Below are 26,210 nucleotides of genomic sequence, written 5' to 3' on the forward strand. Positions count from 1 at the left end.
GCTCAAGCCTCGGTATCCAATGTCCCCACTGGCAGATTGAACCTGTCAGCCAGAACAGAACCTCCCCCGAGTAGTTCAGAGCTGCAGATCAGCTGAGACTCGGTCTCAGGCCAGGAGTTCTTGGCTGAGTGGATCCCAGTGCTGAGGACTGGAGTCCAGTCCAGAAGACATCCTGTGGGGAAAGATCGGGGAACTTCTCTCTAGGGAGGTCCCTGTGCCTAGGACTATAGGATATCCCCAGTTAAGTATGTGTGTTGTGTGGTTATTTGTATAGTTGTGGATACTTTTTCCAATAAATTAATTGGATAAACTCTTGTGTTTCTGTCTGGCGATATTGATCCCTGGTATTAGTCCTGGTCTCCCGTGACAGAGTTATTTGTATTATTTGTTATTTATATCATTGTCATGTGTATTACTGCTGTGAAGCGCTATGTACATTAATCTATACACTATGTATATGAAAATGTGTGTATGTGTGTATGTATATATATAGACCATACGATACCGGTTGCAACACGACATCAAGGGACAGCACGCAGGTAAGTAAATCAAAAATGTTCTATATTTGATAGAAGACACAAAAACCGACGTTTCGGTCCCCCAGTGGGACCTTTCTCAGTGACGCTGCGGAGGGTTAGGACGGGAGGGGGGGGGGGGGATTTAATGGCCCTGACAGTTATATAACATGCAGAGTAAAGAGATAAAGAGATGGGGGAGCTGGGAACACTTACTGAAACCACACAATAACTCGTCAGGCTCACAGTGCTCACTGCATTACTCAGCACAATGTACAGGTAAGCACACAGGCGGACTCATATACACAGTGTACAGTATGTGTGTATATATATATATATATATATATATATATATATATATATGTGTGTGTATATAAGTTTACAATACCGTTCCGAAGTCTGGTAAGTAAGAGACACCACACAGAAATAGTAGTCAACACAGTTGTATTGGTGAAAAATGGTACACCTTAGTCCAACGTTTTGATCCTAAACATAGGACCTTCCTCAGGGACAAGCAAGGATGCTGTATACTGTATGTATATGAGTGCGTGTGTGTGTGTGTGTATATATATATATATATATATATATATATATATATATATATATATATATATAGGCAATACAATACCGTGTGAGCAAATATCAGAGGCAGCACTCCACGAGGTTGTCAAAAAAAATTGTATTTAGTGAGACATCATATCCAACCTTTCGGTCCTCCACACGTGACCTTTCATCACCTTGAGCTCTCACGGTATCGTATTGCCTATTTTGTTCATACAGGATTTGCACCCACCTTGATCTACCTGACGGAGTGCCTTGTTCTCATTTATTCACTATATATATATATTCTAGCTGATATACCCGGCGTTGCCTGGGATGTAAATCCGTAATAGGTAGTAATATTTATAAATCGTGGAACAATAGGTTGAGTATTTGTTGGAAAGGTTGGATAATAATGTTGAAAAGAAAGATGGAAGAAAATGTAATACGATGTTGTAAAAAAATGGTTTATTGTAAACACACCACAGTACAATGTATATTTTGGTGACATAAGTGATGCAAAAATGTGAGGCGTGTGTCCTGCTAGGGTGTGAGGCGGCGGGTGGGTGTTCAGTACGGGTGGCGCGTGTGTAGTGAGTGCTGGCTGTGGGTCGGGGTCCTGCTAGGGTGTGAGGCGGCGGGTGTGTGGCGAGTGCGGGTGACAGCTGGTCAGTGATGTTGTTGCGTAGGGGCAGGAGGCGGCAGGGGTGTGTCGAGTGTGTGGGGTGGGTGAGAGGCGCTGGGTGTGTGTCGAGTGTGGCGGGTGTCTGTTGAGTGCATGCGGCGGCTGTGTGGCGCAGGGGTGTGAGCGGTGGGCGGGTGAAAGGCAGAAGGGCGGGTGGGCGAAAGGCAGAGGCGGGAGGGCGGCCGAAAGGTGGTGAAGGAGGGGAGGTGAAAGGGGGGTGAGGGGAGGTGAGGGGGGGTGGTGAGGGGAGGTGAGGGGGGGTGGTGAGGGGAGGTGAAGGGGGGGCGGAGGGGAGGCGAAGGGGGGTGGAGGGGAGGTGAAGGGGGGAGGGGGGAGGTGGAGGAGGGGAAGGGTGGAGGTGGAGGAGGGGAAGGGGGGAGGTGGAGGAGTGGAAGGGGGGAGGTGGGGGAAGGGGAGATGAAGGGGGGGTGAGGGGAGGTGAAGGGGGGGGTGAGGTGGAGGGGGGAGGGGAGGGAAGGGGGAGGGGAAGTGCTGGAGGTGAAGGGTGGGAGGGGGGAAGGGGGGGAAGGGAAGTGGGGGGGGAGGGGGGGAAGGGAAGTGGGGGGGAGGGGGGAAGGGAAGTGGGGGGCGGTGCGGGAGGTGAGGGGGGGGAGGTAAGTGACAATTAATGTATCATGTGGCTGCTTGCTCCCCCTTCCCCCACTGTCTGCCGGTCGTCTGTCCCCCCCCCCCGAAACCTTCCGTTTGTTGTGGACGTCTGCAGAGGGGGGTGCGTGCATGCGTCAGCCGCTTCCTCACCCGTCCGCCCGCTCGCTCCCTCACTCGTCCGCCCGCTCCCACGCGGATCTGAGGCGGGAGGCAGCGTGTTGTGGCTGCTCCCCTGGCCGGCTGTCCGCTCCCCCGCTGTGTCCCGGGCGCTCCCCCGCTGACTCTAGCGGCCGGGTGTGAGCTTGGAGGCAATGCGGGAAAGGAGGGCAGAGGCGCAGGGGTTGGAGGCAGCGGGAGGCACAGGGGTTTTGCGCTGGGAGGGGAGGCGCAGGGGTTGGAGGCCCCGGCGGCAGAGGTGTGCGCTGGGAGGGGAGACACGGGTTTGAGGCAGCGGGAGGCACAGGGGTTTTGCGCTGGGAGGGGAGGCACAGGGGTTTGAGGCAACGGGAGGCACAGGGGTTTGAGGCAGCGGGAGGAACAGGGGTTTGAGGCAGCAAGAGGAACAGGGGTTTGAGGCAGCGGGAGGCACATGGGTTTGAGGTAGCGGGAGGCACTGGGGTTTGAGGCGGCGGCAGGGATTGTGCGCTGGGAGGGGAGGCGGCGGTTTAGTTACTTACCTGGGCGGGAGGAGGAGGTGGGTGTGTGTGTGTGTGTGTGTGTGTTGGACCTTTGGGCCGTCTCCGCCAATGAGAGGTGTGCGGGGGCGGGCGGACCAAGGGAGCCATCTCATTGGCCTGAGGCGGAGTGACGGGCCAAAGGTCCAATGTGATTGCCCCTATGGACAGGACAGACAGACAAACACACATACGACGGTTTGAGAAATATATATATAGATATATAGATATATATATACACTATGTATATGAAGGCATGTGTATATATACAACAACAGCAGGAGTGCACTGTTAACATCTCGGACTATACACCAAATCAAGCAGAGTCCTCAGTATTATCAAAGGGTCTCACATTCTGCCATACGAAGCCCATGGACAAGATTGAGCTGTGCAGTGACCTGGAAGAGTTCTTCAGAAGACTGCGACTTAAGGAGTTCTTCCATGACAGACACAACCAAGACCGTGCCAACCCTTCAGAAGGAGAGCCGCTGCACATGAGCAGGGAGAAGCAAAAATCCAACTGGATCCCACAAACTGGGCGCAACCCCAAACTGGACCGGTACATCGAAAGCTTCAGACACAGAGCCAAAACCACCATCCTGGACAACGTGAGGAAACAAACGTATAATTTGACACTGATCAAGAGGAGAGCCATAGAATCTCTAAAGGCCAACCACAACATAACAATCAAACCTGCGGACAAGGGAGGAGCTGTGGTCATAATGAACACCACAGACTACCTGCGGGGAAGCGCACAGACAACTCTCTGATGCAAAATATTACACCAAACTGAAGGAGGATCCAACAAAAAAATACATGAGAGAACTCAACAGGATCATTAAAACATTCCCGATCCACAAGAGAACAAATTCTGGACCTTATACCAGCTAACCCAAAACCTGGCACATTCTACATGCTCCCTAAAATTCACAAACAGGGTAACTCTGGGCGCCCGATTATCTCTGGATCTGGCACACTGAGTGAGAATATTTCTGGCTGGGTGGAGGCCATTCTAAAACCACTTGTCAGGAAAGCACCCAGCTACATCCAGGATACCACCGACCTGCTAAACAAACTGAATGCCATTGGCCCCTTCCCAACAGGAACACTACTAGCAATCATGGATGTAGAATCACTCTACATAAACATCCCCCACGAAGATGGGATTTCAGCCTGCAGATACTTTCTGGGACCGCAGGAGCCACTCACAGAGACAGTGACTAAATGCATCGAATTTATTCTGACCCATAACTACTTCACATTTGGAAATGACACATACCTCCAGGCAACCGGGACCGCTATGGGTACTCGGATGGCGCCACAGTATGCCAATCTGTTCTGCGCAAAACTGGAAAGTGACTTTCTTTCCACCTGTCACTTGAAACCCCTTACATACCTTCGATACATCGATGACATCTTCCTGATTTGGACCTCTGGCGAACAGGACCTCATACAGTTCCATGAGAACTTCAATACGTTCCACCCGACCATCAACCTCTAACTCACCCATTCCCTGGACGAAGTATATTTCCTAGACACCACCATTACTATAAAAACAACCAACTACAGACTTCTCTATACCGCAAACCTACAGACAGAGCCAGCTATTTGAGTGACAACAGCTTCCACCTGTCACACTAAGCATGCAACCATCTACAGTTAAGCCATACGATACAACCAGATACAGTTGTGTGAAAACGAAAGTACACCCTCTTTCAATTCTATGGTTTTACATGTCAGGACATAATAACAGTCATCTGTTCCTTAGCAGGTCTTAAAATTAGTTAAATACAACCTCAGATGAACAACAACACATGACCTATTACATCATGATTTATTTAACAAAAATAATGCCATACCTGGTGAGTCCCTTAGAATCATAAAATGGTGTTGGCTATGTTGACATCTGCTCATTGTCTCTGTTTCATTTTGTTCACGATCTCAACTTGTGCGACACTCTAACCCATCAGCACATATTCTTCTCAGAGTTGGGATACTTGTTACCTTCCTTGGTTTCTGACCGGCCGGTCTGAGTGATAGGAGGCTGACCCTAAGCCTCCACACTTATGGGTTCATTCGCTCATGAGTTCATCAGGTCTCAGTATTTAGCTCATCTTTTCATTTGTACACAGGTCTTTTGCTTTATTATTTGTGCGGTTTTCAGCTCTATTCTTGTTTTGGGGGACACTGGTTATTTTAATTGTCATTGGTTTTACATGATATATATGTAATAAATTGATATTTTTGTATGCTAGAGTGCTGTAGGTGGGATCTGTTCTTCTTGTTTTCACATATTCATTATCCCTAGCACCGTCAGTAGGTTATTTATTGCACTTTATTTAACTGATTACAGCACTAATTATTTATGTTTCATATATATATATATATATATATATATATATATATATTATATATATATATATATATATATATATATATATATAATATATACACATACTGTACACTGTGTATATGAGTCTGCCTGTGTGCTTACCTGTACATTGTGCTGAGTAATGCAGTGAGCACTGTGAGCCTGACGAGTTATTGTGTGGTTTCAGTAAGTGTTCCCAGCTCCCCCATCTCTTTATCTCTTTACTCTGCATGTTATATAACTGTCAGGGCCATTAAATCCCCCCCCCCTCCCGTCCTAACCCTCCGCAGCGTCACTGCTCCCAGCAGGGTCCCCCTAACCCTCCGCAGCGTCACAGCTCCCAGCAGGGTCCCCCTAACCCTCTGCAGCGTCACTGCTCCCAGCAGGGTCCCCCTAACCCTCCGCAGCGTCACTGCTCCCAGCAGGGGCCCCTAACCCTCTGCAGCGTCACTGCTCCCAGCAGGGTCCCCCTAACCCTCCGCAGCGTCACTGCTCCCAGCAGGGGCCCCTAACCCTCTGCAGCGTCACTGCCCCCAGCAGGGTCCCCCTAACCCTCCGCAGCGTCACTGCTCCCAGCAGGGTCCCCCTAACCCTCCGCAGCGTCACTGCTCCCAGCAGGGTCCCCCTAACCCTCCGCAGCGTCACTGCTCCCAGCAGGGTCCCCCTAACCCTCCGCAGCGTCACTGCTCCCAGCAGGGTCCCCCTAACCCTCCGCAGCGTCACTGCTCCCAGCAGGGTCCCCCTAACCCTCTGCAGCGTCACTGCTCCCAGCAGGGTCCCCCTAACCCTCCGCAGCGTCACTGCTCCCAGCAGGGTCCCCCTAACCCTCCGCAGCGTCACTGCTCCCAGCAGGGTCCCCCTAACCCTCCGCAGCGTCACAGCTCCCAGCAGGATCCCCCTAACCCTCCGCAGCGTCACTGCACAAAGATGGCACTGTGACAATACGGAGCCAGGCAATAAGGCACTCAGGAGTAGGGTTACTGTAACTATGTCACTGCCAGGCAATGAGGCACTCAGGAGCAGGGTTACTGTAACTATGTCACTGCCAGGCAATGAGGCACTCAGGAGCAGGGTTACTGTAACTATGTCACTGCCAGGCAATGAGGCACTCAGGAGCAGGGTTACTGTAACTATGTCACTGCCAGGCAATGAGGCACTCAGGAGCAGGGTTACTGTAACTGTCACTGCCAGGCAATGAGGCACTCAGGAGCAGGGTTACTGTAACGATGTCACTGCCAGCCAATGAGGCACCCGGGAATGATTTCAGTGATGAGATATTCATCCCCTTAAGAGAACATCATTCATCTCCACATTACAGATCGTCTTCCAGCTGCCGACGAGCGCCGAGACTATCACATTAGGAATCCTTGTTCTCATATAAGCTTTCTCTGTTTACTCGTCCGTAATGACATTATACAGCGATGCAGAGCACGTTCCCTGGCCATCTCCCTCTCCGGCTCCCTGCTTTTAAACTGACCGCTCCGACCGGCGTTTCTGCCTCACAAACGTGTTACCCTTTAATGAGCGTATTGTTTTGTGAAGGGGCAGTTCCCTCTGTTAATGCCCGGGTATTTTTTACAGTGTCCACATGGTGCAGTAATTCCTGCTGCTCATCCTGATGCTGATCCTTGCCAGCAGGCAGCACAGAACTGTTTTCCACGCAAACTACAAAGGGTCTCAATGTATCTTATTCTTCTGTGATAAGCTTCTTTTAGGTCTAGTCATGTCTCACCCCCAGTGATGTCGGAGTGGGGCGTAGCAGACATATTCATTTAGAAATGGGCATATTTTTTTCCATTAAACATCGGCAAGCAGAGAAATAAAACAGAGGTGAACAGCGGCTTATTGTCCGGTGCAGGGGAGGAAAGCTTCACAAGCACAGGTGGAACTGCAGCTTTAAGGCTGACACTTTGTTGTGTGGTTGTGTGTGTCCCGAACACAATCGCCGATGTTACACCGCGGCGTGTGTTCCTGCTCACACACGCTCACCGTGCTGCCCGCGCCATGTGTCTTATTAATGTCACGATGCAGCAAAGCCTGAACTGGGAGATAAGGGCAAAGTATAGATAGGGAAATGCTTCAGCGCAGAGGAGAAGCAGAGATAAGGATGTGGGGGTCTCCGGAGCTGGTATTAATGCGGGGGTCTCCGGAGCTGGTATTAATGCGGGGGTCTCGGAGCTGGTATTAATGTGGGGGTCTCCGGAGCTGGTATTAATGTGGGGGTCTCTGGAGCTGGTATTAATGCGGGGGTCTCCGGAGCTGGTATTAATGCGGGGGTCTCCGGAGCTGGTATTAATGCGGGGGTCTCCGGAGCTGGTATTAATGCGGGGGTCTCCGGAGCTGGTATTAATGCGGGGGTCTCCGGAGCTGGTATTAATGCGGGGGGTGGGGGTCTCCGGAGCTGGTATTAATACGGGGGTCTCCAGAGCTGGAATTAATGCGGGGGTCTCCGGAGCTGTTATTAATGCGGGGGTCTCCGGAGCTGGTACTAATGCGGGGGTCTCCTGAGCTGGTATTAATGCGGGGGTCTCCGGAGCTGGTATTAATGCGGGGGTATCCGGAGCTGGTACTAATGCGGGGGGTCTCCGGAGCTGGTACTAATGCGGGGGTCTCCGGAGCTGGTATTAATGCGGGGGTGGGGGTCTGCGGAGCTGGTATTAATGTGTATTAGCTCCGGAGACCCCCGGCTTCAATTACAATTTCTAAGTCCCGCTCCCCACTCCCACCCCACCACCCTCGGCTGGCGAGATGAGATCTGCGAGAAACTCGCTATGCCAGAGCTCCGATGAGATTCTCATGGCTACTAGAATAGCGTGAGTTTCTCCAAACGGCGCCATTTTGATTTTTGAAGCTCCCGCTCGGTGAGTTTGGAGCGAGAACTCGCGGGAAAATGCTTTCCCCGTATGATTTGGCAACTCATCGAGGCTTTCTGAATAGCAACCGCGCCAAATTGTGTGAGAACTGCGCAAAATCCTCGATGAGTTGGTTCCCGAAGCTACTAGAATAGGCCCCTAACAGCCGCAATGCACAGGATTGGACTTCCACAGACCCCCCTGGCAGTGACAGGTTAAAATAGACCCCTTTTATCTGCATTCCCAGAATGCTTTGCCAGTGCAGTAATTCAGTGTGTGTGTGTGATGCTGCGGTCATATCCTCTCCTCCAAGTCTTTAGAGTATTAATACTTCCTGGAGCATTACTACCTCCATCTGAAGGAAGGATCTGGTGTGTAATGTTTGAGCCGGCTCCTTATATTGAGGTACAAGGCCGCATACAATGTCGTTTCCTCCCAAAACACAACCCAGGTGGGGGAACGTTCAGTGACCTAACTCCTACAAATAGCAGGATTTGGGGTTCGGGGGGGGGGGGGGGTGACATGGGGTTCACACATCTAAGTGGAAGGGAGAGGGTGGGCCATTTAAGGTGGGTGGGGGGGTGGGAAGAGGAAATATGGCAGCAGGGTGTTGGGGTGTATAGGGAGGGTGTAACAGGGCAGTGAGGGGCAGCAGGGTGCTGGGGTGTATAGGGAAGGGTATAACAGGGCAGTGAGGGGGCAGCAGGGTGTTGGGGTGTATAGGGAGGGGTATAACAGGGCAGTGAGGGGGCAGCAGGGTGTTGGGGTGTATAGGGAGGGGTATAACAGGGCAATGAGGATGCTGCAGGATGTTGGGGTGTATAGGGAGGGGTATAACAGGGCAGTGAGGATGCTGCAGGATGTTGGGGTGTATAGGCAGGGGTATAACAGGGCAATGAGAATGCTGTAGGATGTTGGGGTGTATAGGGAGGGTATAACAGGGCAGTGAGGGGGCAGCAGGGTGTTGGGGTGTATAGGGAGGGTATAACAGGGCAATGAGGATGCTGCAGGATGTTGGGTGTATAGGGAGGGGTATAACAGGGCAATGAGGATGCTGTAGGATGTTGGGGTGTATAGGGAGGGTATAACAGGGCAGTGAGGGGGCTGCAGGGTGTTGGGGTGTACAGGGAGGGGTATAACAGCACACTGAGGAGGACAGCAGGGTGTTGGAGTATCAGAAGTGCAGAAGTTAGGGGGGGAGAAGGGCAGGACTCGGACAGTCCAAATATCGCTTTGTATAAACATCTTGGGCATTTAACCTCCAAATATTTCCACCCTATTTAGTACCAGCGGTACCAGTGATGTATCTGCCCCCTGCGTGATGTATCTGCCCCCTGTGCGATGTATCTGCCCCCTGTGCGATGTATCTGCCCCCTGTGCGATGTATCTGCCCCCTGTGCGATGTATCTGCCCCCTGTGTGATGTACCTGCCCATTTCACTGGCCCTCACAGGAAACAGGGAGATTGTCGCATTGTTCACCTGTCTCCCTAATATACAAGGCAAAGAGAAAACCCCAGGGGAAGATAATGTGGATATGGCAACATCCTTCACTGCAGAGGTAGTGGATGCATGGCTAAGCCTCCCAGATTGCAGGACCGAGAGGCAAATACAGTAGCGGAATCACAGAAACCCTTTATGGTTAAGGGATAGGCAATAAAACTTATGGGTGCTGATGTATGTGTGAGGGGGGACCCTCCAGCGTTTACCTGAGACTGACTCGCCACCAAAACCCTCCCCCCTGCCTCCCCCAGCTCCTCAGTTCCCTTTTCCAGTCTTCCCGTAGCCTCTTAACCCTGTCAATGCCTCAGAGTAGCCTGATACACTCTCTCTCAGCCTTCCCAAGCCCCTTTCCCTTCCCTATTTCCAACCCCCCTTTGTCTCTTATCTATCTCTCCCCCTTCTGTCTCTTCTCTCAATCCTCTTCCCTATACATCTCTTCTCTTCCCTCTCTGTCTCCTATCTCTCCCCCTCTTTCCCGCCCATCTCTCTCCCAATCCCCTTTCCCCTCCTTCCCTCTACTCCATCTTTCTCTGTCCCCCTTCTTTCTCACCCTCTCTGTCTCCTCTCCCACCCCTCTCTGGCCCCTCCTTCACACCCTTCCCCCTCTTTGTCTCCCCTCCTCCTGCCTCCCTCACTCCCTCCACCAACACCCTCCCACCTTCTCTCTCTTCTCTCCCTCCTCCCCTTCTCTCCCCATCCCACCTCCTCTACCCCCTATCCCCCTCCTACCCCATCTCACCACACACCTTCACCCCCTCTCTCCCCACCTCCCCCTCATCTCTCTCTCCTCCTTTCCCCCTTCCCGCCCCCATTTCTCCCCATCCCCTTCCCTCCCCCTCTCGTCTCACCCACCTCCCCCTCCTCTCCTCCCTCCCATCCCCCTTCACTACCTTTCCCTTCCCCCCTTCTCTCCTCCACCTTCTCTCTCTAACCCCCTCCTCTTCTACCCCCTCTTCTACCCCCTCTCCATCTTCTATCCCCCCCTCCTCCCCCACTCACCTTCTCTTCTCTCCCCCCACTCCACTTCTCTCCCCTAACATTCCCCTTCTATCCCCTCCTCTACCCCCCACTCCACCTCCTCACTTCTCTTCCCCCTCCCATCCACCCACCTTCTCTTCCCCCCTCCCCCTTCTCTCCCCCCACTCCCATCTTCTCCCCCCCCCACACACACTCCAACCTTCTCTACCCCCCACTCCCACCTTCTTCCCCCTCCCCAACCCCCTATACCTCCCTCCTTAACCCCCCCCCCTTCACCCCCTCTCCTCCTCTCCCCCCCACCTCCTCCTCCCACCCTCTCCCTCTCTCCTCCCTCTCACAACTGACGTCAGCCTCCTCTCCCTGTCAGTGCTCAGTCTCCGCAGGGTGCCACTGAAGCAGGAGGATGTCTGCGCTGATCCTGCTGTCCCTCTGCCTGTGCAGCTCGAGAGGTATATATATCCTAACCCCCAGCCCCTATACTCTGTCAGTATATACCCTAGCCTCTATACACTGTCAGTATATATCCTAGCCCCTATACACTGTCAGTATATACCCTAGCCTCTATACACTGTCAGTATATATCCTAGCCCCTATACACTGTCAGTATATACCCTAGCCTCTATACACTGTCAGTATATATCCTAGCCCGTATACACTGTCAGTATATATCCTAACCCCTAACCTCTATACACTGTCAGTATATAGCCTAACTCCCAGCCCCTATACACTGTTAGTATATAGCCTAACACCCAGCCCCTATACACTATCAGTATATACTCTAACCCCCAGCCCCTATACACTGTCAATATATATGCTAACCCCCAGCCCCTATACACTGTCAGTACAGTATATATTTTAACGCCCAGCCCCTATATGCTGTTAGTACAGTATATATTCTAACCCCTAGCCTCTATATGCTGTCAGTATATATTCTAACCCCCAGCTCCTATACACTGTCAGTATATATTCTAAACCCCCAGCCCCTATACACTGTCAGTGTATACAGGCTGTCAGTATATATTCTAACCCGCAGCCCCTATATGCTGTCAGTATATGTCCTAACCCACAGCCCCTATACACTGTCAGTATATATCCTAACCCTGAGCCCCTTATACACCATCAGTATATATCCTAACTACCAGCCCCTATACGCTGTCAGTATATATGCTAACCCCCAGCCCCTATACACTTTCACTATATATCCTAACCCCAGTGCTGTTTATGTCTTGTGTGTTGCATGTAACGCTGGCATCTTTCTTTCCCCAGTTTTTAGCTCAAATCTGAGTCACACAGATAAGGATAGACGTGTTACTCCGTGTTACTCTATATATATGTGGGGTGATAGACTTGTTACTCCGTGTTACTCTATATATGTGGGGTGATAGACGTGTTACTCCGTGTTACTCTATATATATGTGGTGATAGACGTGTTACTCTGTGTTACTCTATATATGTGGTGTGATAGACGTGTTACTCTGTGTTACTCTATATATGTGGGGTGATAGACGTGTTACTCTGTGTTACTCTATATATGTGGTGATAGAGTTGTTACTCTGTGTTACTCTATATATGTGGGGTGATAGACATGTTACGCTGTGTTACTCTATATATGTGGGGTGATAGACATGTTACTCTGTGTTACTCTATATATGTGGGGTGATAGACGTGTTACTCTGTGTTACTCTATATATGTGGTGATAGAGTTGTTACTCTGTGTTACTCTATATATGTGGGGTGATAGACATGTTACTCTGTGTTACTCTATATATGTGGTGATAGAGTTGTTACTCTGTGTTACTCTATATATGTGGGGTGATAGACGTGTTACTCTGTGTTACTCTATATATGTGGTGATAGAGTTGTTACTCTGTGTTACTCTATATATGTGGTGATAGAGTTGTTACTCTGTGTTACTCTATATATGTGGGGTGATAGACGTGTTACTCTGTGTTACTCTATATATGTGGTGATAGAGTTGTTACTCTGTGTTACTCTATATATGTGGAGTGATACTGTATACTTGTTACTCTGTGTGTTACTCTATATGTTGAGTTACTTGTTGCTCTGTTTGTTACACTGTATACAATATGTGTGGAGTTAGTACTTGTTACTGTGTGTATGCGTAGAGATGTTACACTGTGTGTTACTTTGTAAACTCAGCTTCTGGGGATGGGGCTCCCCTTCTGCTTCTCCCCCCCCCCCCACTTTCCCTCTGCTTCTTCCCCCCCCCCTCTGTTTCCCCACACCCCTCACCTCTGCTTCTCCCCCCCTCACCTCTGCTTCTCCCCCCCACCTCGGCTTCTCCCCCCCCCCACCTCTGCTTCTCCCCCCCCACCTCTGCTTCTCCCCCCCCCACCTCTGCTTCTCCCCCCCCCCCCCACCTCTGCTTCTCCCCCCCACCTCTGCTTCTCCCTCCCCCCCACCTCTGCTTCTCCCCCCCTCACCTCTGCTTCTCCTCACCTCTGCTTCTCCCCCCCACCTCTGCTTCTCCCCCCCCCTCACCTCTGCTTCTCCCTCTCTCACCTCTGCTTTCCCCCTCGCCTCTGCTTCCCCCCCCCCCTCCCTTCTGCTTCTCCCCCTCTCACCTCTGCTTCTCCCCCTCTCACCTCTGCTTTCCCCCTCGCCTCTGCTTTCCCCCCCCCCTCCCTTCTGCTTCCCCCCCCCCCCCTGCCTCTCAATTCCCCTTCCCCCCCATCTGCACACACAGGGCAGATTGTCTGCAACTGGCTTTTAGTGATTCATATTGGGAAACTCAAAAGGAATTTCAGTGCCCTCCCCATCATACAAAGAATGCCACTGACTTCATACCCCTCCAATCATACCATTATTATTATTATGTGATTCAGCTATGCCAACCCCCCCAAACCCAGTGACCTCACCCTCATACACGGGATTCCAGTGACCCCCCCATCATACACGGCATTCCAGTGACCCCCCATCATACACGGGATTCCAGTGACCCCCAATCATACACGGATTCCAGTGACCCCCAATCATACACGGCATTCCAGTGACCCCCCATCATACACGGCATTCCAGTGACCCCCCATCATACACGGGATTCCAGTGACCCCCAATCATACACGGGATTCCAGTGACCCCTTCCTCAGATACAGGATTCCAGTGACCTCCCAGCCAATGTATCCCAGTAATTAGTGTAGGGACTAGTGAGAGATATGGGAACAGAGACATTTTGCAGGCACAGGTCCCTGCCCCGTGGAGCTTACCATCTATTTTTTGGTGCCTGAGGCACAGGGAGATAAAGTGACTTGCCCAAGGTCACAAGGAGCCGACACCGGGAATTGTCAGTGTCTTTACTCACTGAGCCGCCCCTTCTCCAAGCTATAGGAGTAACAGGTGGAGTTACATAATGTACATACTGTATAACAGGGACCATTATGCCTGGTTAAACAGTACTGCACATGTATGTCACATTGGGGAGAAGTATCATTTCTACAGTGTTTATTATGCAAAAAACAAGAGAGTGCATCCTTCCTAAAATCAACACAGACACACACAGGCAGGCAGACACACACAGGCAGGCAGACACACACAGGCAGGCAGACACACACAGGCAGGCAGACACACACAGGCAGGCAGACACACACAGGCAGGCAGACACACACAGACAGGCAGACACACACAGACAGGCAGACACACACAGACAGGCAGACACACACAGACAGGCAGACACACACAGACAGGCAGACACACACAGACAGGCAGACACACACAGACAGGCAGACACACACAGGCAGGCAGACACACACAGGCAGGCAGACACACACAGGCAGGCAGACACACACAGGCAGGCAGACACACACATGCAGGCAGACACACACACACAGGCAGGCAGACACACACACAGACAGGCAGACACACACAGGCAGGCAGACACACACAGGCAGGCAGACACACACAGGCAGGCAGACAGGCAGACAGACAGGCAGGCAGGCAGGCAGGTAGACAGACACACAGACAGATAGGCAGACAGACACACAGACAGACACACAGACAGACACACAGACAGACACACACAGACACACACACACACAGACAGACACACAGACAGGCTGGCAGACACACAGACACACACAGACAGACACACACACAGACAGACACACACAGAGGCCTATTTTGTAGCTTCGGTAACCAACTCATCGAAGATTTTGAGCAGCTATCGCACAATGTTGCTATGTAGCTATTCAGAAAGTCTCGATGATTTGGTTAAATCGTGCTGGGAAGGCATTTTATTGTGATTTCGCGCTCCTGGCCAAACACCGAGCGTGAGCTGCCAAAAAGCAAGAAATCGCCATTTTCATAATATCACGCTATTTTAGTAGCCTCGATAAACTTATCGAGCTCTGGAATTGTGGGTTTATTAAAGATTTCATCTCGCCTGCCCTAGGGTTGCAAGATGGGATCTGAGAGCGGGACTTAGAAAAAAAAATGCATTTTTCCTGCATTGGATTGAAGTCGGGAGTGTCCTGAGCTACTGTAATACACATTAATACCAGCTCCGGAGACCCCCGCATTAATACCAGCTCCGGAGACCCCCGGCTCCAATCCTATGCTATAAAAAGACATTTACAGGCATCGTCATTACCTTAGCAGTTAATTGCTAAGGCAATGAAGGGGTTAACTACCAGTGCCCGGTTTATTGTGGGTAGCGGGGGTGGCTGAAGGTGGCATTTGGCCAACGGTGGGTGTTTAGGAGGCAAGGGGGTTGCGGGAAGAGTTAACCCTTTCATTACCTTAGCGGTTAATACCGCAAAGGTAATGAAGGGGTTAACCCCTCCTGCTACCCACCCGGTAGGCATAAACACCCACCGCAGGCCAAATGCCACCTTCACCCACCCCCGCTACCCACATTAAAGATTACAACACAATACTAGCCAATACACTCATTCATTGCCAGTGTGGTTACCTATGCCCTCAATGGGAGCAAAGATAACCCCAATGGGAATGAATGGGCACCCCCTCTACTCCCAACAACCATAACATTACAGTACAGTAATGGGCAAAATTACTATTATCCAGATCTCGATAATGGCTCATTTGCCTATTCAAAATAAAACATTATCCAGCCAGCATAAAGTAAATAAAACTTCTACTTACCCCTGCCAGGATGAAGGTCGTCCTCATCGCCATCCTCTGCATCCATGTCCTCCGTTGGCAGGAACACAACAATAAAAAAACCATCTAATGGCCCCTAACCCCTTAATCACCTTAGAGGTTAGTAACTGCTAAAGTAATTAAGGGGTTAACTCCCCTCCCCCGCTACCCGGCCGGCCTAACCACCCACCCCAGGCAACTATCCCCACCTTCTACCCATTGATTGGCACAGAGATAAATCATGCCCATATAATATGGGCATGATAAGCCACTATAGCAGTGAATGGGCAACATAAAAAAAACAACAGCACCAAAAAATCACCTAAACACTAGAAGAATAAAAGAAATCTAAAGCCTAAACAACACATTAATAAAATAAATCAAACGCCCAAACAATCCAAACATTAAATATAAACAAGCCCTACAAATACATAATTAACTCAAAACAATAAACAGAAATACAAAACATAACAATTAATTCAAAACAACCATTTGCAAAAAATGCATTACTTATCGCTGTATTTATCTATACCCTAAGGCAGCGGTGCGCAAAGTGGGGGGCGCGACCCCCAGGGGGGGCGGGAGATTGTGCTGGGGGGGCGCGGGCTGTTGCAGAGGCCCCGCGCTCTTCCCCCAGGCATTTAAATTAAATGCCGGGGGATCGCGTGAGGCCCCTGCAACTGTTTACTTACCGGGATTCAGCCGTCTGTGTTGCGTCGCCATGGCAACGCGGCGTCAATAGACGCCGCGGCACCATGTGACCTGACGTCACACGCCCACGCAGCGTCATCTGACGCGGCTGAAGGAAGGCAGGGGGGCGCGAGAGCCGAGGGCAGAGAGACAGGGGGGCGCAGCACAAAAAGTTTGCGTTCCCCTGCCCTAAGGGGCACAGATAAATACATTGGCAGTCAATGGGCAAGCAAAAAAAATACCAATTTAAAAAATACAATAAAACCTGAAAAACAAAAATTACATACATTCAAAATGTTTCTTACCTTTAGATGTCTTAACCCTCCGATTCCCGGGGTATCAGGAAGCTGTCCATCCTCCGCGATCATCAGCATCAGGTGAAATCTAATTTTCTTCTATCTTCTTTACTTGTAATCCATTAAATCCAATAGGGCAAGCTAAAATGATACGGGACAAGCCTTATATAAGGCCTGTGAAGTCACGTTTTAGGGTCAGATGGTACAGCCCCAATTCGATTGGATGCTGTACCATGTGACAGGCTTTAAAAAAAAAAAATACGGATGTGACGTCATCTCCAAGGGAGTTACGTCACATCCTTAAAACCACATGGCTGCCATTACATGGTACTACAGTACAGCCAATCGGATTGGGGACAACCCGATTGGTTGAAGTACCATGTGACATGTTCCATTTAAAAAAAAAAAGGATGTGACATCACTTTAAGGGATGATGTCACATCCTTTAATAAAAAAATGACTGCCATCACATCGCACAAGAACCATTGGGATTGTGAGATATACCACGTGGTACACTCACAATCCCATTGGTTCCTTTACCATGTGATGGCAGTCATTTTCTTTAAAGGATGTGACATCATCCCTTAAAGTGATGTCACATCCTTTTAAAAAATGGAACATGTCACATGGTACTTCAACCAATCGGGTTGTTCCCAATCCGATTGGCTGTAGTACCATGTGATGGCAGCCATGTGGTTTTAAGGATGTGACGTAACTCCCTTGGCGATGACGTCACATTCTTAAAAGATGTTTTTTAAACCTGTCACATGGTACAGAATCCAATCGAATTGGAGCTGTACCATCTGACCCTAAAACGTGACTTCACAGGCCTTATATAAGGCTTGTCCCGTCTCATTTTAGTTTAAGAAGACAACACCCTATTAGATTTAATGGATTACAAGTAAAGAAGATAGAAGGAAAGGAGATTTTACCTGATGCTGATGATCGCGGAGGATGGACAGCTTCCTGATACCCCGGGAATCGGAGGGTTAAGACATCTAAAGGTAAGAAACATTTTGAATGTATGTAATTTTTGTTTTTCAGGTTTTTTTAATTGTATTTTTTTTGCTTGCCCATTGACTGCCAATGTATTTATCTGTGCCCCTTAGGGTATAGATAAATACAGCGACAAGCAATGCATTTTTAGGCAAATGGTTGTTTTTCATTAATTATGTTTTGTATTTCTGTTGTTTTGAGTTAATTATGTATTTGTAGGGCTTATTTATATTTAATGTTTGGATAGTTTGGGCGTTTGATTTATTTTATGGGTGTTGTTTAGGCTTTAGATTTCTTTTATTCTTCTAGTGTTTAGGTGATTGATTTATTTTATTGTTTAGGCATTTGATTTATTTTATTGTTCTGGTGTTTAGGCGTTTGATTTATTTTATTGCTCTGGTGTTTAGGTGCTTGAGTATTTTTTATTGTTGTGTCTTTTTGGTGCTGTTATTTTTTTTAGGTTACCCATTGACAGTCATAGTGCTTATCATGCCCATATTATATGGGCATGATGTAACACTGTGCCAATCAATGGGTAGAGGGTGAGGATAGTGGCCCTGGGGTGGGTCGTAAGGCCGCCAGGGTGGGTAGCGGGGAAGGTGGGTTAATCCCTTAATTACTTTAGCAGTTACTTACCACTAGAGTGATTAAGGGGTTAGGGACCATTTGATTGTATTTTTTACTGTTGTGTTCCTGCCAACGGAGGACATGAGGACATGAACTCGGAGGATGGTGATGAGGGCGGCATTCATCCTGGTAAGGGTAAGTGCAAGTTTTATTTACTTTATGCTGGCTGGATAATGTTTTATTTTGAATGGGCAATTTAGATATTATCCAGATCTGGATCATAGTAATTTTACCCATTACTGTACTTTATGTGTTGGGGGGGTTGTTGGGGGTAGAGGAGGTGGGTAGTAGGGATGTTGTGTTTTTTAATGTTTATTTGGGGTAGAGGGATTGGGTGAAGGAGGTAGTTGCCACAAGGGTGGTTGGTTAGGCCTACCGGGTGGGTAGCGGGAGTGGTTAACGCCTTCATTACCATAGCGGTTTCTACCGCTATGATAATGAAGGGGTTAACCACTGCTGCAACCTTCCCAGCAGGCCTAACCACCCACCCTGGGGCAACTACCCCCTTCATCCATCCCCTCTGCCCCCAATAAACCGGCTAATCAGGTTTAACCCCTTCAATGCCTTAGTGGCTGGACGCTAAGGTAATTAAGCTGTTTTTAAAAACATTTTAATACTAGTGTGCGTGAGCAGGGGGTCTCCAGAGCAGAACCGTGTTAATTTCAGGTCCGGAGACCCCCTGCTTCCCAAGATACAGGCCCCGTTATGGGGTGCCGGTATCCCCATGCAATGTTTAAATTCCCATGTCAAATGACCGGGACATTTAAATGCATAGGAGATACCGGCACCCCATAACGGAGCCTGTATTTCGGGAAGCAGGGTGTCCCCGGACCTGATATCAACGCAGTTCTGCTCCGGAGACCCCTGCTCCCGCACACTAGTATTCAAATTTTAATAAAAACACTGCGATAGCCTGTGAGAGCTGTGCAGGGAGATGCAGCTCTCTCTGTGCAGGAGATTGCCTGTAAGAGCTGTGCAGGGAGATGCAGCTCACTCTGTGCAGGGAGATCACCTGTGAGAGCTGTGCAAGGAGAGGCGGCTCTCTGTGCAGGGAGATCGCCTGAAAGAGCTGTGCAGGGAGATGCCACTCTCTCTCTGTGCAGGGAGATCACCTGTGAGAGCTGTGCAGGGAGAGGCGGCTCTCTGTGCAGGGAGATCGCCTGTAAGAGCTGAGCAGGGAGATGCAGCTCTCTCTCTGTGCAGGGAGATCGCCTGTGAGAGCTGTGCAGGGAGATGCGTCTCTCTCTGTGCAGGGAGATCGCCTGTAAGAGCTGTGCAGGGAGATGCAGCTCTCTCTCTGTGCAGGGAGATCACCTGTAAGAGCTGTGCAGGGAGATGCAGCTCTCTCTCTGTGCCGGGAGATCGCCTATGAGAGCTGTGAAGGTAGATGCAGCATATCTCTGTGTAGGAGATTGCCTGTAGGAGCTGTGCAGGGAGATGCAGCTCACTCTGTGCAGGGAGATCACCTGTAAGAGCTGTGCAAGGAGATGCAGCTTCTCTCTGTGCAGGGAGATCGCCTGTAAGAGCTGTGCAGGGAGATGCAGCATATCTCTGTGCAGGGAGATCGCCTGTGAGAGCTGTGCAGGGAGATGCAGCTCTCTCTCTGTGCAGGGAGATCGTCTGTGAGAGCTGTGCAGGGAGATGCAGCTTCTCTATGTGCAGGAGATCGCCTGTAAGAGCTGTGCAGGGAGAGGCGGGTCTCTCTGTGCAGGGAGAGGCGGGTCTCTCTGTGCAGGGAGATCACCTGTAAGAGCTGTGAGGGTTTCACATTCTTTCTGATTACCGTGATAACTGAAATGCCAAACCGTGAGGCGGAACAGGCCAAACCGTGCGTCGGGAACAGGCCAAACCGTGCGTCGGGAACAGGCCAAACCGTGCGTCGGGAACAGGCCAAACCGTGCGTCGGGAACAGGCCAAACCGTGCGTCGGGAACAGGCCAAACCGTGCGTCGGGAACAGGCCAAACCGTGCGGCGGGAACAGGCCAAACCGTGCGGCGGGAACAGGCCAAACCGTGCGGCGGGAACAGGCCAAACCGTGCGGCGGGAACAGGCCAAACCGTGCGGCGGGAACAGGCCAAACCGTGCGGCGGGAACAGGCCAAACCGTGCGGCGGGAACAGGCCAAACCGTGCGGCGGGAACAGGCCAAACCGTGCGGCGGGAACAGGCCAAACCGTGCGGCGGGAACAGGCCAAACCGTGCGGCGGGAACAGGCCAAACCGTGCGTCGGGAACAGGCCAAACCGTGCGGCGGAACAGGCCAAACCGTGCGGCGGAACAGGCCAAACCGTGCGTCGGGAACAGGCCAAACCGTGCGTCGGGAACAGGCCAAACCGTGCGTCGGGAACAGGCCAAACCGTGCGTCGGGAACGGAACAGGCCAAACCGTGCGGCGGGAACAGGCCAAACCGTGCGGTGGGAACAGGCCAAACCGTGCGGCGGGAACAGGCCAAACCGTGCGGCGGGAACAGGCCAAACCGTGCGGCGGGAACAGGCCAAACCGTGCGGCGGGAACAGGCCAAACCGTGCGGCGGGAACAGGCCAAACCGTGCGGCGGGAACAGGCCAAACCGTGCGTCGGGAACAGGCCAAACCGTGCGTCGGGAACAGGCCAAACCGTGCGTCGGGAACAGGCCAAACCGTGCGTCGGGAACAGGCCAAACCGTGCGTCGGGAACAGGCCAAACCGTGCGTCGGGAACAGGCCAAACCGTGCGGCGGGAACAGGCCAAACCGTACGGCGGGAACAGGCCAAACCGTGCGTCGGGAACAGGCCAAACCGTGCGTCGGGAACAGGCCAAACCGTGCGGCGGGAACAGGCCAAACCGTGCGGCGGGAACAGGCCAAACCGTGCGGCGGGAACAGGCCAAACCGTGCGGCGGGAACAGGGCAAACTGTGCGATGTCGCTGCAAAGTCATCGAGGCTTCTAGAATAGGCCCTACATTTAGTCAGAGAAGCTGTGACTCTCCCTCCCTGTCACATCACTGTGTTCCTGTCTCTCTCACTCCCCCTCTCTCTCCCCCTCCTTTCTCTCTCTCCCCCTCCCTTTCTCTCTCTCTCTCTCCCCCTCCCTTTCTCTCTCTCTCTCTCCCCCTCCCTTTCTCTCTCTCTCTCCCCCTCCCTTTCTCTCTCTCTCTCTCCCCCTCCCTCTCTCTCTCTCTTCCCCTCCCTTTCTCTCTCTATCTCCCCCTCCCTTTCTCTCTCTCTCTCTCTCCCCCTCCCTTTCTCTCTCTCTCTCTCTCCCCCTCCCTTTCTCTCTCTCTCTCCCCCTCCCTTTCTCTCTCTCCCCCTCCCTTCCTCCCCTCCCCCTCACTCCCTCTCTCTCTCTCTCCCCCTCCCTCTCTCTCTCTCTTCCCCTCCCTTTCTCTCTCTCTCCCCCTCCCTTTCTCTCTCTCTCTCTCTCCCCCTCCCTTTCTCTCTCTCTCTCTCCCCCTCCCTCTCTCTCTCTTCCCCTCCCTTTCTCTCTCTCTCTCTCCCCCTCCCTTTCTCTCTCTCTCTCTCTCCCCCTCCCTTTCTCTCTCTCTCTCCCCCTCCCTTTCTCTCTCTCTCTCCCCCTCCCTTTCTCTCTCTCCCCCTCCCTTTCTCCCCTCCCCTCCCCCTCACTCCCTCTCTCCCCTCACATTTCTCTTTATCTTTCCTCATATCTTCTCTCTCATGTCTTTTTTTAGTCTGTGTTTGAAATTATCATGTAAACCTTCAGCTCACTGTCTGCAGATCTGGTGATTACTAAACTGCCCTGGAATACCTCAAACTGCTCCCCCCCCCCACATCCAGCGCTCTTACACTGCTCCCCCCCACACCCAGCGCTCTTACACTGCTCCCCCCCACACCCAGCGCTCTTACAACACTGCACCCCCCCACACCCAGCGCTCTTACACTGCTAACCCCCACACCCAGCGCTCTTACACTGCTCCCCTCCACACCCAGCGCTCTTACACTGCTCCCCCCACACCCAGCGCTCTTACACTGCTCCCCCCCCACACCCAGCGCTCTTACACTGCTCCCCCCACACCCAGCGCTCTTACACTGCTCCCCCCACACCCAGCGCTCTTACACTGCTCCCCCCACACCCAGCGCTCTTACACTGCTCCCACCCCACACCCAGCGCTCTTACACTGCTCCCCCCCCCCACATCCAGCGCTCTTACACTGCTCCCCCCCACACCCAGCGCTCTTACACTGCTCCCCCCCACACCCAGCGCTCTTACACTGCTCCCCCCACACCCAGCGCTCTTACACTGCTCCCCCCCACACCCAGCGCTCTTACACTGCTAACCCCCACATCCAGCGCTCTTACACTGCTCCCCTCCACACCCAGCGCTCTTACACTGCTCCCCCCCACACCCAGCGCTCTTACACTGCTCCCCCCACACCCAGCGCTCTTACACTGCTCCCCCCACACCCAGCGCTCTTACACTGCTCCCCCCACACCCAGCGCTCTTACACTGCTCTCACCCCACACCCAGCGCTCTTACACTGCTCCCCCCCCCACATCCAGCGCTGTTACACTGCTCCCCCCCACACCCAGCGCTCTTACACTGCTCCCCCCCACACCCAGCGCTCTTACACTGCTCCCCCCACACCCAGCACTCTTACACTGCTCCCCCCACACCTAGCGTTCTTACACTGCTCCCCCCACACCCAGCGCTCTTACACTGCTCCCCCCACACCCAGCGCTCTTACACTGCTCCCCCCACACCCAGCGCTCTTACACTGCTCCCACCCCACACCCAGCGCTCTTACACTGCTCCCACCCCACACCCAGCGCTCTTACACTGCTCCCACCCCACACCCAGCGCTCTTACACTGCTCCCCCCCCACACCCAGCGCTCTTACACTGCTCCCCCCCACGCCTAGCGCTCTTACACTGCTCCCCCCCCCACACCCAGCGCTCTTACACTGCTCCCCCCCACACCCAGCGCTCTTACACTGCTCCCCCCCCACACCCAGCGCTCTTACACTGCTCCCCCCCCACACCCAGCGCTCCTAAACTGCTCCCCCCCCCCACCCAGCGCTCTTACACTGCTCCCCCCCCCCACACCCAGCGCTCTTACACTGCTCCCCCCCCACACCCAGCGCTCTTACACTGCTCCCCCCACACCCAGCGCTCTTACACTGCTCCCACCCCACACCCAGCGCTCTTACACTGCTCCCACCCCACACCCAGCGCTCTTACACTGCTCCCCCCACATCCAGCGCTCTTACACTGCTCCCCCCACACCCAGCGCTCTTACACTGCTCCCACCCCACACCCAGCGCTCTTACACTGCTCCCCCCCACACCCAGCGCTCTTACACTGCTCCCCCCACACCCAGCGCTCTTACACTGCTCCCCCCACACCCAGCGCTCTTGCACTGCTCCCCCCCACACCCAGCGCTCTTACACTGCTCCCCCCACACCCAGCGCTCTTACACTGCTCCCCCCACACCCAGCGCTCTTACACTGCTCCCCCCACACCCAGCGCTCTTACACTGCTCCCACCCCACACCCAGCGCTCTTACACTGCTCCCACCCCACACCCAGCGCTCTTACACTGCTCCCACCCCACACCCAGCGCTCTTACACTGCTCCCCCCCCACATCCAGCGCTGTTACACTGCTCCCCCCCACACCCAGCGTTCTTACACTGCTCCCCCCCACACCCAGCGCTCTTACACTGCTCCCCCCACACCCAGCACTCTTACACTGCTCCCCCCCACACCCAGCGCTCTTACACTGCTCCCCCCACACCCAGCGCTCTTACACTGCTCCCCCCACACCCAGCGCTCTTACACTGCTCCCCCCACACCCAGCGCTCTTACACTGCTCCCCCCACACCCAGCGCTCTTACACTGCTCCCCCCCACACCCAGCGCTCTTGCACTGCTCCCCCCCACACCCAGCGCTCTTACACTGCTCCCCCCACACCCAGCGCTCTTACACTGCTCCCCCCACACCCAGCGCTCTTACACTGCTCCCCCCACACCCAGCGCTCTTACACTGCTCCCACCCCACACCCAGCGCTCTTACACTGCTCCCACCCCACACCCAGCGCTCTTACACTGCTCCCACCCCACACCCAGCGCTCTTACACTGCTCCCCCCCCCACATCCAGCGCTGTTACACTGCTCCCCCCCACACCCAGCGTTCTTACACTGCTCCCCCCCACACCCAGCGCTCTTACACTGCTCCCCCCACACCCAGCACTCTTACACTGCTCCCCCCCACACCCAGCGCTCTTACACTGCTCCCCCCACACCCAGCGCTCTTACACTGCTCCCCCCACACCCAGCGCTCTTACACTGCTCCCCCCACACCCAGCGCTCTTACACTGCTCCCCCCACACCCAGCGCTCTTACACTGCTCCCACCCCACACCCAGCGCTCTTACACTGCTCCCACCCCACACCCAGCGCTCTTACACTGCTCCCACCCCACACCCAGCGCTCTTACACTGCTCCCCCCCCACACCCAGCGCTCTTACACTGCTCCCCCCCCACACCCAGCGCTCCTAAACTGCTCCCCCCCCACCCAGCGCTCTTACACTGCTCCCCCCCCCCACACCCAGCGCTCTTACACTGCTCCCCCCCCCACACCCAGCGCTCTTACACTGCTCCCCCCACACCCAGCGCTCTTACACTGCTCCCCCCACACCCAGCGCTCTTACACTGCTCCCCCCACACCCAGCGCTCTTACACTGCTCCCACCCCACACCCAGCGCTCTTACACTGCTCCCACCCCACACCCAGCGCTCTTACACTGCTCCCACCCCACACCCAGCGCTCTTACACTGCTCCCCCCCCACACCCAGCGCTCTTACACTGCTCCCCCCCCCACACCCAGCGCTCCTAAACTGCTCCCCCCCCCACCCAGCGCTCTTACACTGCTCCCCCCCCCCACACCCAGCGCTCTTACACTGCTCCCCCCCCCCACACCCAGCGCTCTTACACTGCTCCCCCCACACCCAGCGCTCTTACACTGCTCCCACCCCACACCCAGCGCTCTTACACTGCTCCCACCCCACACCCAGCGCTCTTACACTGCTCCCCCCACATCCAGCGCTCTTACACTGCTCCCCCCACACCCAGCGCTCTTACACTGCTCCCACCCCACACCCAGCGCTCTTACACTGCTCCCCCCCACACCCAGCGCTCTTACACTGCTCCCCCCCACACCCAGCGCTCTTGCACTGCTCCCCCCCACACCCAGCGCTCTTACACTGCTCCCCCCACACCCAGCGCTCTTACACTGCTCCCCCCACACCCAGCGCTCTTACACTGCTCCCCCCACACCCAGCGCTCTTACACTGCTCCCACCCCACACCCAGCGCTCTTACACTGCTCCCACCCCACACCCAGCGCTCTTACACTGCTCCCACCCCACACCCAGCGCTCTTACACTGCTCCCCCCCCACACCCAGCGCTCTTACACTGCTCCCCCCCACGCCTAGCGCTCTTACACTGCTCCCCCCCCCACACCCAGCGCTCTTACACTGCTCCCCCCCACACCCAGCGCTCTTACACTGCTCCCCCCCCACACCCAGCGCTCTTACACTGCTCCCCCCCCCCCACACCCAGCGCTCCTAAACTGCTCCCCCCCCACCCAGCGCTCTTACACTGCTCCCCCCCCCACACCCAGCGCTCTTACACTGCTCCCCCCCCCCACACCCAGCGCTCTTACACTGCTCCCCCACACCCAGCGCTCTTACACTGCTCCCACCCCACACCCAGCGCTCTTACACTGCTCCCACCCCACACCCAGCGCTCTTACACTGCTCCCCCCACATCCAGCG

At 53.3% G+C, this 26,210-nt stretch overlaps 1 protein-coding gene across 1 annotated transcript in view; it reads left to right on the forward strand.

Moving 5' to 3' along the window:
* Positions 1–11,043: 11,043 nt before the first annotated feature.
* The window catches only part of MCAM (melanoma cell adhesion molecule), a 155,160-nt gene continuing 139,993 nt past the window's right edge, over positions 11,044–26,210 (forward strand). Inside the window, exon 1 of the mRNA XM_075606598.1 lies at positions 11,044–11,174. Coding sequence (XP_075462713.1) covers positions 11,129–11,174 — 46 coding nt within the window. The 5' untranslated portion in view covers positions 11,044–11,128. The remainder of the gene's footprint in view (positions 11,175–26,210) is intronic.

The sequence above is a fragment of the Ascaphus truei genome, chromosome 6 (genome assembly GCF_040206685.1).
Source record: "Ascaphus truei isolate aAscTru1 chromosome 6, aAscTru1.hap1, whole genome shotgun sequence".
Lineage (NCBI taxonomy): Eukaryota > Metazoa > Chordata > Amphibia > Anura > Ascaphidae > Ascaphus > Ascaphus truei.